Source organism: Thamnophis sirtalis, unplaced genomic scaffold (assembly GCF_051295495.1).
Source record: "Thamnophis sirtalis isolate CommonGarterSnake01/CBP01778 unplaced genomic scaffold, rThaSir2_p1.2 scaffold_7, whole genome shotgun sequence".
Lineage (NCBI taxonomy): Eukaryota > Metazoa > Chordata > Lepidosauria > Squamata > Natricidae > Thamnophis > Thamnophis sirtalis.
The window spans coordinates 6,371,413-6,385,212 of record NW_028261387.1 but is presented as its reverse complement, the minus strand read 5'-3'; the positions used below and the strand labels follow the sequence as shown (position 1 = coordinate 6,385,212).

Here is a 13,800-nt window from a genome sequence, read left to right as displayed (position 1 = left end):
AATTTGTCGTGTTTTATCTGTTTTTAAGCTTTTTAAATTTCTGTTTCTGTAAGCCGCCCAGAATCCTCCGGGATTGGGCGGCCTATAAATTTAATAAACAGTTAAACAGTTAAACCAGCTATTTCCTTATGGCTGTTAAGAAAACTGCATGAGCCCTGGTGGCGCAGTGGTTAGAATGCAGCTTTGCAGGCTAGCTTTGCCCACAATCTGGAGTTCGATCCTGACAGGCTCAAGGTTGACTCATCTCCCATCCTTCTGAGGTCGGTTAGGACCTAGATTGTTGGGGGAAATATGCCAACATTGTAAACTGTTTGGGGAGTGCTGTAAGGCACTATGGAGCGGTATATACGTCTAAGTGTTATTGCTATTAACGTAGAGTCCAGAAATCAAGAGAGTAAGTAATATATAAACCAAATAATTTCAACAGAGATGTTAAGGCAGGGAAATAAATTCTGAAAAATATGAGGACGTTTCTTCACACAGAAAAATAAGCCCTATTCTCAATGCTTTGATTGCACCAAATATAAAGCAATGATGGCTAATAACAGGACATTATCCCTATATCTGTGATAGCGAACCCATGGCACACCTGCCAGAGGTAGCACGCAATGCCCTCTCTGATGGCACGCAAGCCATTGCCCCAGTTTAGCTGTGCCACGCATGCCTGCGTGCCTCCCGCTGGCCAGCTGGTCTTCGGTTCTCTGCTGCGCATGCACGGGGGGCAGGGCACCTGGAGGGGGAGTCACACGTGCATGCATGGGGGTGGGTTGCGCATTACATTTTGGAGGTGCGGGTGTGCACTTTTGTGCGCTTGGGCCATTCCGACCGAAAAAGATTCACCATCACTGCTCTATCGCCTTCTTAGAATTAAAATATTTTAGCAATAGCAATAGCAGTTAGACTTATATACCGCTTCATAGGGCTTTCAGCCCTCTCTAAGCGGTTTACAGAGTCAGCATATCGCCCCCAACAACAATCCGGGTCCTCATTTTACCCACCTCGGAAGGATGGAAGGCTGAGTCAACCTTGAGCCTGGTGGGATTTGAACAGCCGAACTGCTGAACTGCAGTCAGCTGAAGTAGCCTGCAGTGCTGCATTTAACCACTGCGCCACCTCGGCTCTATATTTTTTCTTCCCTATTTCACCTTTTCAAAAAGTAAACTTTTTTTTAGTTAGGAAACTGGTCTGAAGAGATACACAATTTAAACTTACCACTCTTTCACTGTCACTTCTGTGATCCCTTCTCCAATATCAGACAGCTTGAACTGAACAATCTGGCCATGCGAAGCTTGAAGACAAAGGAGGGAAATGGTTAAAACAAAGGAAAATACCTAAAAAAAGCAGTACTAAATAAAATTTAGAAGAGATGAAGTAGTTCAAGCTACAGGCAGTCAAATCAGAATCCTTATAAACTAAAATGGGGAGAACTGAGGATAAATTTCCTGACATTTAATCAGTGGAACAAATTTGTCTCCAGAAGTTGTGAATGCTCCAACACTGGAAGTTTTTAAGAAGATGTTGAATAACCGTTTGTCTGAAGTGGTGTACGGTTTCCTGGCTAGGCAGGGGGTTGGACTAGAAGACCTCCAAGGTCCCTTCCAACTCTGTTATTCTATCTAAAATGCAGAGGAAAAGAGGAAAATTACAATAGATGCAGAAGTTCATTGTCTGCATGAATTTTTGACTCTCAAGTCCTTCAGCTGAAGCTAACTAGTCATCAGCAGATGTGAACAGAATGCAGGCTCAACTTCAAAAAATCAGGAAATGTTAATATTTAGGCTATCTGTAGACAAAGGATTGGTGAAAGCAACATGTTTTAAGGGGAGGTGATCTTGGTTTGTTGACCCAGCACTGTCATAAAAATAGAGTTTGCAATCTTCATATCTTCCGAGGTGGCGCAGTGGTTAGGGTGCAGTACTGCAGGCCACTTCAGCTGACTGTTATCTGCAGTTCGGCTGTTCAAATCTCACCGGCTCAGGGTTGACTCAGCCTTCCATCCTTCCGAGGTGGGTAAAATGAGGACCCGGATTGTTGTTGGGGGCGATATGCTGACTCTGTAAACCGCTTAGAGAGGGCTGAAAGCCCTATGAAGCGGTATATAAGTCTAACTGCTATTGCTATTCTTCTGACACATTATGGGGAGATCCAGCTCTCTGGAGAAGGCTCCAATGCTGGGAAGGGTGGAAGGAAAAAAGAATAATAGCAGTTAGACTTATATACCGCTTCATAGGGCTTTCAGCCCTCTCTAAGCGGTTTACAGAGTCAGCATATTGCCCCCAACAACAATCTGGGTCCTCATTTTACCCACCTCGGAAGGATGGAAGGCTGAATCAACCTTGAGACAGTGAGATTTGAACAGCCGAACTGCAGAACTGTAATCAGCTGAAGTAGCCTGCAGTGCTGCCTTTAACCACTGCGCCAACCAGCAGCAAGACAAATGAACTCAGATATAGTAGTGATAGGGGCGCCATTGGAAGAGACCAGGTTAGGGACAGATGGCATGAAGAAAATCTATCTATATGGTCACTAAGAGTTGAACGCACGTTGATGCATATAATCAAGTCATTAATTGGCATTTTAAGCAAGAATTGTGTGAATGATAAGTGAAGCTATCTCTGCAAATGCATACTGGGCTACTTTCCCTGTACTTGAAAATCAAAACCTATGGAGTTTAAATTCTCTCGTGTTAAATGTGACATTCCTTTGACTCAGGGTTGACTCAGCCTTCCATCCTTCCGAGGTGGGTAAAATGAGGACCCGGATTGTTGGGGGCGATATGCTGACTCTGTAAACCGCTTAGAGAGGGCTGAAAGCCCTTCATGGCATCGGACCTGGGTACCTGAGAGACCGCCTCCTGCCAATTACCTCCCAAAGACCGATTCGATCGCACAGACTAGGCCTTCTCTGGATTCCATCTGCCAGTCAATGTCGGCTGGCCACCCCCCGGGGGAGAGCTTTCTCTGTTGTCGCTCCGACCCTCTGGAACGAGCTCCCCGTGGAGATCCGGACCCTTACGACCCTCCAGGCCTTCCGTATAGCCACTAAGTCCTGGCTACTCCGGCAGGCCGGGGGCTGTTGAAATATCCAGCCCCACGGTAACTATGAATGTTGTTGTATTTTTAAATTGTTGTCTGTCTTATTTATTCCCTTTACCCCTTTTTTTACTGTAAGCCACCCGGAGTCCTTCGGGAGTGGGCGGCATACAAGACTAATAAACTACAACTACAACTAACTATGAAGCGGTATATAAGTCTAACTGCTATTGCTATTGACAAATTTTCTAAGACTTTATCCCAACGAAGGCAGGGCTATATTCATTTATACATTATCGTTATAAACCAGGCTAATGAACATGGGCTTGGACGATATTTATATCCTTTTACACGAAAGCAGCCAGAGTCCCCTATTCAGTAGTTTCTGATTTTACTCCAAATCAGGGAATAATAGCTCATGAGCTCTGAACTCTCCAATTTCTAGAGTTTGGGAATAGAAAACTGTTGTCAAACTGTTGAAAACTCAGCAGAAGTTTGCTGTGAGTTGAGTCGGGATGCAAGTTTAACAATGCAGCTGGGGCTCGTTAGTGTCGTCTTCTGGTGATAAAGGACGGAGGGTGCCACGCCCTGGTTGCAGAAGTCAACATTCATCATTCATCGTTCGTGGTTTGTTTGTGAGAGACACTTGGAGAAGTGATTGGCTTTCTGTAACCCTGATTCAAGGAGACACTTGGAGAAGTGAATTGTTTTCTAAGAGTTTTATTTTGCATTCTGTTATCTTCTTGCCAGAGACTTTATTTATGTTTATTTTTGGGCTAGCAACCAGTCTGAGCCGAGGACTGATAAAGTTCTTTCCTTTTAAGTTTGTCTGCCTGTCGTCTTTGGACGAGCGGAGAAGGGGGAGACAGAACAGAAAACTATTATCAATGGCTTGGATGTCATGTACATGAGTGGCCTCCAACCTTGGCAACTTTAAGACCTGTGGACTTCAACTCCCAGAGTTCCTCAGCCAGCTGGCTGAGGAACTCTGGGAGTTGAAGTCCACCGGTCTTAAAGTTGCCAAGGTTGGAGGCCACTGATGTACATGATGAACTGCATGATCAATTAAAAGGAAAGATGGTAAACAATTGTCTGAATGCATTCACGGGGTCTCATATCTCCCGAATAGTAGATTGTACAGGTAGTCCTCGAGTTACGACCACAATTGAGGGCAAAATGTATGCTGCGAAGTGAAACCTTTGGTAAGTGAGTTTTGCCCCATTTTAAGATTCTTCTTGCCACAGTTATTATATGAATCATTGCATTTGTTGAGTTAATGGTTATTAAGTGATCTTGGATTCCCCACTAACCTTACTTGTCAGAAGATGATAAAAGCGGATCACATATCCCCAGGACACTGCAACAGTCATTAATAAGAACCATTTGCCAAGCATCTGAATGTTGATAACGTGGCCATGGAGATAATACAACGGTCGTAATTGTCTAAAATGGTCATAAGTCACTTTTTTCATTGCCGTTATAACTTTTGAATGGTTCACTAAATGAACTGTTGTAAGTTGAGGACCGCCTGTATTTGAGAGCCTGGGAAACATGCAGATTTCAAAAGCCTGAATCTTTCATTCGTTGCCTCCCTTTCTCTGGAATGGATAGAATAAATGATATGTAAGGGAAAAAAAATATTAACTAATTTGAACATGCAGGAAACTTACCAGCGGTTGTTCTAAAAAGTCGATGCTGATGTTGATACCGCCATAAGGTCTTCTCAAACTTAGAAATGTATTTTTGCTTTCGCAAGCAAAAGTTACTGTGTAGTCTTATCTGATGAACGCAGAGCTGGCCAAGGGGGAGAAAAAATTAAAAATGTAAAAACATAAAGTATTTTTTTTTAATTCTCCACATACTCCTTTTAATTTGCAAGAAGTACAAAAAGAAAACTTATTTTTTTTAAAATTGAGGCTCAAATTAGCAGAAGTACCATATGGGTTTTTTTTAAATCTCTCTCACCATTAATGACACTTAATTCACTTTGAGAGAAAGGGAGTTACTGCCGTATCAAGGGCTTGTGAGAAGTTATAAAAGAAATTATTTTTCTTATTCTTTTTTGCATTTCATTATCAAAGAAAAAAAGTGCAGCCACAGTATAGGATTTTTAATTCTTCAAATGGCATGCATTTGTTTCACAAGAATGATTATTACCAGTTCGCACCTATTCGGTGGAACCGGTTCGTCAAATCCACCGAACCGGTTAGAAGAGGTTCCACCAGTGGACCCGGAAAGCAGGCCACACCTACAGAAGAGGTTCCAAAATTTTTTGAAACCCACCACTGGTCCTTGGATAGGATTATCCTACACTATCATGCTCATATTTATAAAACTCAGTGCCTCTGTGGAAGGTAAGGATGACTACTGCGTTTGTGGTGCAATCAGAACATTGCGTGTGTTGAAGTTGTTTCAACGCAAACCAAAGATGCCTTTTAAAAAACAAGTTGACATCATATTCTTATGCATGCCAGTGCTGTGTGTGAGGTAATTTAAGGTGGTTCTGACAAGTGCCGTCGGCATCTTCATATCTGGTCACATGGGCGGCAAGCCACTCCCATCCGGTCACATGGGCGGCAAGCCACTCCCACAAAGGAGGCCACACCCACAGAGTAGGTTCCAACAATTTTTGAAACCCACCACTGCTACTATCCTATTCCGCTGCTCTAACACAAAATCCAGCATCTGGTAGAGACACAAAAGTAAATTTCTGTTCTTCAAAATTGGTCCACCTTAGGATGTATTCATATATAAGGTTCCAGTGCTGAAAGGACAGCAACCTTATAATCAATGTTCATCAGAGATATGGTATTAATGCCATCTACATCTTACACAGAAAGATTTGCAGATGCCAGGGCCAACTTAAAATCTTTGTTTCATTCTTTCTATTAAAGAAATCCCAATGTACTTAACATGGCAGCTATTCTTTATGAACCTTTAATTAACATGTTTAAGGGGATATATATCTGTTGTGGCCCAGCAGGAGCCGTTGGAGCTGCCACCAGACTCCGACAGCGAGGGGCCCTATGAGTCGGCTCTGGAGGAGGTGGAGGACCCTGGACAGGGCTCCGACTCCAAGCAGGGCGCAGAGAGGCTGGTTGGCCACCAGGAGGCGCCTGAACCTTGGTCCAGTGGGGAGGAGACAAGGGAGTGTGATCCGGACGTCAGCCGTGGGGAGGAGCCAAGGGAATTGTTCCTAGATGCCCGGCATTGGAAAGCTAATAGGCGTAAGGAACAATTACGCAGTTACAGGAGGTAATTGCACTCAGCTGGTGGTAATTAGGCTCCTCTCCAGACTATAAAAGGACTGCTTGTGCACACGCCCCTTTTGCAGAAGTCAATCCATTAGCTAATGTTGGAGAACAGTATTGTGAGCTTGGCAGGCTGGATTGCTGCCACGGCTTATCTGTTCTGGTTTGCTGCCAAGGACCTGTCTGTCTATTAATAAATTCCGTAAAGTATCTTTGGCTTGGAGTACTTTGGTGTGGAATGAGGGGGGTCAGAACACATATCTAGTGTATTGGCTATGCAATACTTGCAGGTATCTTTATGGCAGTAAATGCTTCTTTGACATTTTATTTTTATTTTATTGAATATGTTTAGACCAATGGTTCTCAACTTGTCTTCACCACAGATCCCTTTTAAATACCTTTTGTGGCCACGGACCATGGCTACAGACCACCAAGGCTTAAGATTTAAATCATAACATTTCTTCCAGCCTTTGGGGGGGGGAGGGGCTGTGATGACATTGTGCCCCTCCACCCCGGGTATTCTGTGAACTACAGGTTGAGAACCACTGATCTAGACCAGTGTTTCTCAACCTTGGCAACTTGAAGATGTCCGGACTTCAACTCCCAGAATTCCCCAGCCAGCATTCGCTGGCTGGGGAATTCTAGGAGTTGAAGTCCGGACATCTTCAAGTTGCCAAGGTTGAGAAACACTGATCTAGACCACACAATTATTTTTATTCATTACAAAAAGGAAGAAGTGGCTATAAATCAGGGGTGGGCTTCCAACATTACAGCAACGGGTTCTCTGCCCAGTGCTGGGTGGGCAGGCCTAGTCAGCCTCCTGCACCACGGGGGGGGGGGGGGGGAGGGTGTTCATGAACCTTGGTGAAAACAGCCTCCCCCAGGCTCCAGAGGCCCTCCAGAGGCCGGGAACGAGGCCCGTTTTTTGCCCTTCCCACGCCTCCGAGTGGGCCCTGAACTTACCTGGCATCCAAAATGCAGACTCCTGGGAACGGCGGAGTGGGGGGGGGGCAGCCAGGGATGGGATTTGCGGGTTCATTGAATTGGGCAGAATCTTCGCTAGATGACCGGCCAAACCTGTGCAAACCCACAGCAGCCCACCCCTGGCTGTAACCCATTATTTGGTTTGGAAATGTGATCACTGTCAGCCTCTGCTTTGCTGCTGCTTCGGCTGCCATTGAAACGGGAAGGGGGGAGCATGGTATTTGGGAGGGGATTACTAATTGTGCTGGAGGAAGATTCTCGAGTCTCTGCTGCCTGTCTTACTGCGCATGCGGAGGAGGTTTCCCGCCAAGGCCAACGGCAGCGACATTCCATCTTGGTGATACCTTTCGAAGTTATCTCACACCTGACAATTGGGAGAATTATGATTGGACTGTAACTGGGAAGCCAAGGGGTGGGGAATGGTTTATTCTATATATCATTTGCTTTCGCGCCTAAATAATCAGTCTTCGCTTTGCTATGCTTCTGTTCATTTATAATTAGTAAAAGTACACTTGATTTCTATCAATGGAGTCTCGTGGTTTTCTTTCCTAATTATTCAATGGAGGAGTGCTGACAATCACTCTCCAGATAAAGGTAGATTTAAGTTTGGATGACAACAGCATTTGGGGAAAGGGGGGGGGGCTAGGCAGACTGGCAAAGATACAATCTCACTACAGAACATGCAGTTCTCTACTAGTTCTGTGTGCCATTTTATAAGTAAGTAAATTCAATCAGCTTTGATGGACTATCCCCAAAATGCTCTCAGAATAATAAGTACTCTTGCGGGCATTCTGCTTTGAATAAGGCAAGCTTCTTGGGATTAATTTCATTCAATGTATTTTATTTAGGTGCTGCCTGTCTCCAGAATTACTCGTAGGTGATTCACAATATCACAGATACAAATATAAAACAAAACTGCACAATAGAAAAAGGCATTTTTAAAAAATAAAATGTTTTATTAAACAAATGCACCATATTTAAAGAAACTTTTTATTCCCTCCACCACCACTGTTCTGTATACGTATTTCCATTTTAAAAATAACAACAGGGCACTAATCTATGTCTATAGGAAGATAACTTCTTCATAAATATTTATGTATTAAATCTTGGTATATTTTATGATGAAGGACGTTTAAATAATTATAGTCAAATAAAAGTGGAGGTATGATGATGGTAATATAATAAATATCTGAGTTAAAATATTAGAATTAATATGAATTATATTTGATGACGGTGGAAGAAATGCACAAAAGCCTTTTGTAACCAACTAATACACTTTCTACAGTATGTAAAGAAGGAGGATTTGTATGTTTGTTTTGAAAATAATTTATTTTATTTATTTATTTATATGTGTGTGTGTGTATGTATGTATGTATGTGTATGTGGGTATATATACATACATACATACATACATACATACATACATGTTGTATTTGTGCTGATAAATAAATAAAGGGAGACTAGTATAGATTTATTTCAAGCTATTTAGCTCTCATCAGCTAGCCATACCCTTACTTGGATTGGAACCTGTGCTGTATTGCATCTTAGGCAGATGTGTTAAACATTAAGCCACAGAGTTCCTCTCCTTATCAGCTGAGCCAGGGAGAAAGGTATATATTTAAAGTCACAACCCCTGGTATGCCCAAATATGGGAGGAAGTTCACTGCTTCCATTCTCTGTCCATCGGCTCGTCATAAGAGACCATCCAGACAGAAACCCAATATTTTTACTGTTGTCTTTGTTACATTTGTGTTGTATTTGTGCTGATAAATAAATAAAGGGAGACTAGTATAGATCTATTTCAAGCTATTTAGCTCTCATCAGCTAGCCATACCCTTACTAAAGGGTAAAGATGCCTAAAGATGCCATACAGCACAGGTTCTAATCCCAGTAAGAGTATGGCTAGCTGATGAGAGCTAAATAGCTTGAAATAGATCTATACTAGTCTCCCTTTATTTATTTATCAGCACAAATACTATATATATATATATATATATATATATATATATATATATATATATATATATATATATATATATATATATATATATATATATATATATATATATAATGTATGATGTATGTATGTATGTATGTATGTATGTATGTATGTATGTATGTATATATATGATTTTTTTTTTACAACCCCTGGTAAGCCCCAATTATGGGAGGAAGCTAACTGCTTCCATCATCTGTCCTTCGGCTCGTCACAAGAGTCCATCACGACAGAAACCCAATATTTTTACTGTTGCCTTTGTTATATTTGTGTTTTTTTAATCCCTTACTGGGATTTGAACCTGGGCTATATTGCACACTAGGCATACTAGGCAGAGATCTTAGCCATTAGGCCACAGGCTCTTATCTGTTTATCAGCGAAGCCAGGGTGAAAGGTATCTATTAGATTTTTTTTACAACCCCTGGTAAAAGGGAGGAAGGAAATTTGCCTGCTGCTTGATTTAAAATAGAACAAAATTTAAAATGCGATCATGTTATATATACTTAATGAAATAAGAGCTTCAGATAAATAAAGTGCTCAAAATAAGTAGAGATATCTTCCCAAATCAGATGATAAAGTATCGGGAGGAGGATCACCGTATATACTCGAGTATAGGCCGACCCGAATATAAGCCGAGGCACCTAATTTTACCACAAAAAACTGGAAAAGTTATTGACTCGAGTATAAGCCTAGGGTGGGAAATGCAGCAGCTACCGGTAATGATGTCCCGTGCAGCCGTGGGAGCGATGTCTCGCCTCCTATGACACACGGCACAGTGATTCCTATCATTGGATCACTGTGCCAGAGGAGGTGGGACATCGCTATGTGGCTGCTTGCCATAACAAGGAGGAGGTGGGACATCGTTGCAGAGCGGCAGGAGGGGGAGGAAGGGGAATCGTAAGACAGCCCTGCATTACATTAGAACGTGAGGAGGGGGGATGGTGTGGTGCGCGGCAAACTGACACAGAGGGAGGGGAAACTCACAGGGGCGCCGGGCCATTCACGAGCGTCACCCAGCGGCATGGCCCCGCCCCTTTTTCTCCTCCATTTCGGGCAAATTTTTCACTGACTCGAGTATAAGCCGAGGCGGCTTTTTTCAGCCCAAAAAGTGGGCTGAAAAACTCGGCTTATACTTGAGTATATACGGTATATGATGATTGTGGTTAGATATGACCAATGTCTGCTTTGTAAGTCCCTTTGAACTGTTTATTGAATGTTCTGATATGCAGCTAATGTTCTGATATGAAACTCAAGGTTACCTTCTATCTAAAAAGATTACTGTAAGTCAGCCAGGGTGACTAAAAGAATTTCAATGTCATTTGGGCAGGCAATCTACACCTAGCGCACGTCTAATTTACATCTAGCAAATATGAAAATCAAAATTGGTATAAAGGAACTCACAATTATATATAAAAAGAAGCCTTGTAAAGATGTCGCTCAAGGATAGAAGTTGATATCAAGAATGTTTTTCTCAAAGGCAGAGAATTAATAATCCAAGATTGGGCATCTGGCAATCCAAGACATAATACAGAAAGTAATCAGAACTGCATAACTCCTGTTTATTCACACAAAAGGACTACCAGACCTTTTCAGATCTGTAAACCATTATAGTCCTCAAACCTCTTCTATATACTACTATAAATCTCGTGTCTGTTTGTAACTAGAATTTGGACAAAACTGGAAGATATAAGGCAACCATTTCCAAAGCACCTGAAGGCCAGACAAGGAACAATGCATGGAAATTGATCAAGGAGAGATTCAACCTAGAAATAAGAATAAGTTTTCTGACAGTGAGGACAACCAACCAACGAAACAGCTTGCCTTCGGAAGTTGTACGTTACTGGAAGCCACTTGTCAGAAATGATGTAGGGTCTCCTGCTTGGGCAGGGGGTTGGATTAGATGACCTACGAGGCCCCTTCCAACTCTGTTAATCTGTATAATTATGGAAGCAAGATAACTCAAATAGGCTAATTTACAGAATGTCATGACTCCAGTGGGAATGGAATTTGGAAGGTTGAAGCTGCTTCAAAAGACTGTTATCTTCTGACTACATTTCCCAGAAGCCTGCAAATTGCAAGATGAAGGTTGTGTCCCTCATTCTCCTGCATCCAATCAGCTGGTAGTAAGGCCCAACAGGGCAAGCAGTAATTGACTGCTTTGACACAGAGGCTAAAATGTGATATGTCTTAACAGCAATGAGTGGTGAGAGGAGGATGAGAGAGTGATGCCTGTTTGCAAGGCCGCCCTGGCTGGGAGTGGGGTATCAAAGACCAACGGATGAACTCTCTTCCTTCGTGAATGGAGGCAACCTTTGGGGACATGCCAGGATGGGGAGTGGGGGTACAGTTTTGCTCATGATCCATTGTTACCTTTATTTCCCCTCCCCTCTACAAAATAGCAGGCAGTTCATCTGAAGAGAAGGGATTTCCAACATTCCCTACCAGCTTTCCACAATCAACATCATTGGGGAAGCCAGCTGAAAGTTGGAAGTCACTCCCATTATTTTTGCCCAACAGTCAACATTCCATTTCTCTGTTTTGGTAAGGAAATATCTCTGAAAGAGTGACCTAGCAGGTTGTCTAATTTTATTTACAAGTAGACTTCTGAAAGATAGAAGTACACAACTGATATTGTAAATCAGAGAAACTGAGCCATAATTGCAGCTATAATAGGTAATCCTGTATGCTTACATTTGAACTAGAAACACTCAAGTTTTTAGATCACGCAGAAAACCATCTAGTAGAATATGCTTTCAGCAAAAAGAAACCGGGAAGCTTATAGGCAACATAGGTTATGTAGTCTGAAAAGGTCTGAAAACCCCTGATCTAGAACGAAACAACCATGTTGATTGGAAATTTGGGGAACTGGAGAGCTTTCCAACGTTCTGTTTCTACTGTTTAGTCCATCAAAAGTAGGTAAAAATGATCAACTGTGGTCTGTTCTTCCAGTAATCTAAACATGCTGAGAATGGTTCCACCACAAATGCGCGCACAACAAAAGCGTGCCTGACTAAACCGCAGTGTCTAAAGCGCGGTGACAAAACTACGCTATGAATGAGCGACTAATTAGCCCTAAAGCGCGCCAACAGAAGCGCGCTGTAGCGTAACCCTAACCCTAACCCTAACTGTAAGTCTTACCTTAAATGAAATCGCACTTCTGTCGGCGCGCTGTTGTCGGCGCGCTTTTGACATCGCGGTTTTAGCGCCGCGGTGTTGTCGGCACACTTATGACGTTCGCGCTTTTGACGGGTCACGGCTGAGAATATACATGTGTCAGTCTGGAGATGTCAGCCTTCTCCCAAGTTACTCTCCTGATAAGAAGCTGATTACTCAAAACATAAATAAGAACCCTGAGTAGTTGCTTATAAGGGAGTTGCAAAGCCAGCTTCATCCCTGAAAGACCTGTGCATTAACAAACAACCTGTGTATTATTATGATCAGAAAACGTGGCCAAGGTGAGTTTTTCTCTTGTGCAAGAACAAGATTTCTTAAAACTCAGTAATACTGGTACGCCCGGTACATCAGTTGTGCCCCTTCTTGGATCGGGATGCTCTGTGCATAGTCACTCATGCCCTCGTCCTTTCTCGCCTGGACTACTGAAACGCTCTCTACATGGGGCTGCCCTTGAAGAGCACCCGGAGGCTTCAACTGGTCCAGAATGCGGCTGCGCGGGTTATCATGGGGGCACCTAGGTGCTCCCATATTACACCCCTTTTAGGCGGCCTGCACTGGTTCCCAGTTGTCTTCAGGGTGCGATTCAAGGTACTAATTATGACCTTTAAAGCGCTCCATGGCTTAGGCCCAGGATACCTGCGAGACCACCTACTGCCACCGGTAGCCTCCCACCGTCCAGTGAGATCCCACAGAGTTGGCCTCCTCAGGGTGCCGTCAGCCAGACAGTGTCGGCTAGCGACCCCCCAGGGGGAGAGCCTTCTCTGTGGGAGCGCCTTCCCTCTGGAATGAGCTGCCCTCGGAACTTCGCATAATCCCCAACCTCGGGTCCTTCCGATGCGCCCTATAAAGTTGGCTTTTCCAGCAAGCCAGCCTGGCCTGAACAAAACAAAATATTGATCATTGTTAATTTTAATCAATTTTGTTTTAAAAAAATGTTATTGTTAATCCTAATTGGGTTTGTTTGGGATATTCTATTTAATTCTTTTTAACTTTTGTAATATGTGGGTTTTTTTAATGTTGTACGCCGCCCTGAGTCCTTGGGAGAAGGGCGGCATATAAATCCAATAAACCAAACCAAACCAATACTGCATGTTGCAAAAAGAAAACCAGTTTTGCTTTAGTTTCAAGATCAAAAAAGAATTATCAGCTCTCAAAAATGCTAACAGGGGAACTGGACAGTCCCAGGGCTGCTTCTGAACTGCTTCAAAAGCTCTGACAAAGTGTCTTCAACTAACACATCTGTGACATGGAAGGGAAGAATCTGCATTATTCCAGGCCAGCAGCTGTTGGGAAACATTTCAGCCATGAATGAAAACTGTGCAACTTTAAAAACTGCATGGATATAGAATTCTATATAGAAGAT

At 42.9% G+C, this 13,800-nt stretch overlaps 1 protein-coding gene across 1 annotated transcript in view; it reads right to left on the bottom strand.

The window, feature by feature from the left end:
* Positions 1 to 13,800, bottom strand: part of DBT (dihydrolipoamide branched chain transacylase E2) — a 29,792-nt gene that overhangs the window by 15,240 nt on the left and 752 nt on the right. The window contains exons 2-3 of the mRNA XM_087719239.1: positions 4,703 to 4,826; positions 1,213 to 1,288 (exon numbers count right to left, since the gene is read on the bottom strand). Of these exons, the coding sequence (XP_087575365.1) occupies positions 1,213 to 1,288; positions 4,703 to 4,826 (200 nt within the window). The remainder of the gene's footprint in view (positions 1 to 1,212; positions 1,289 to 4,702; positions 4,827 to 13,800) is intronic.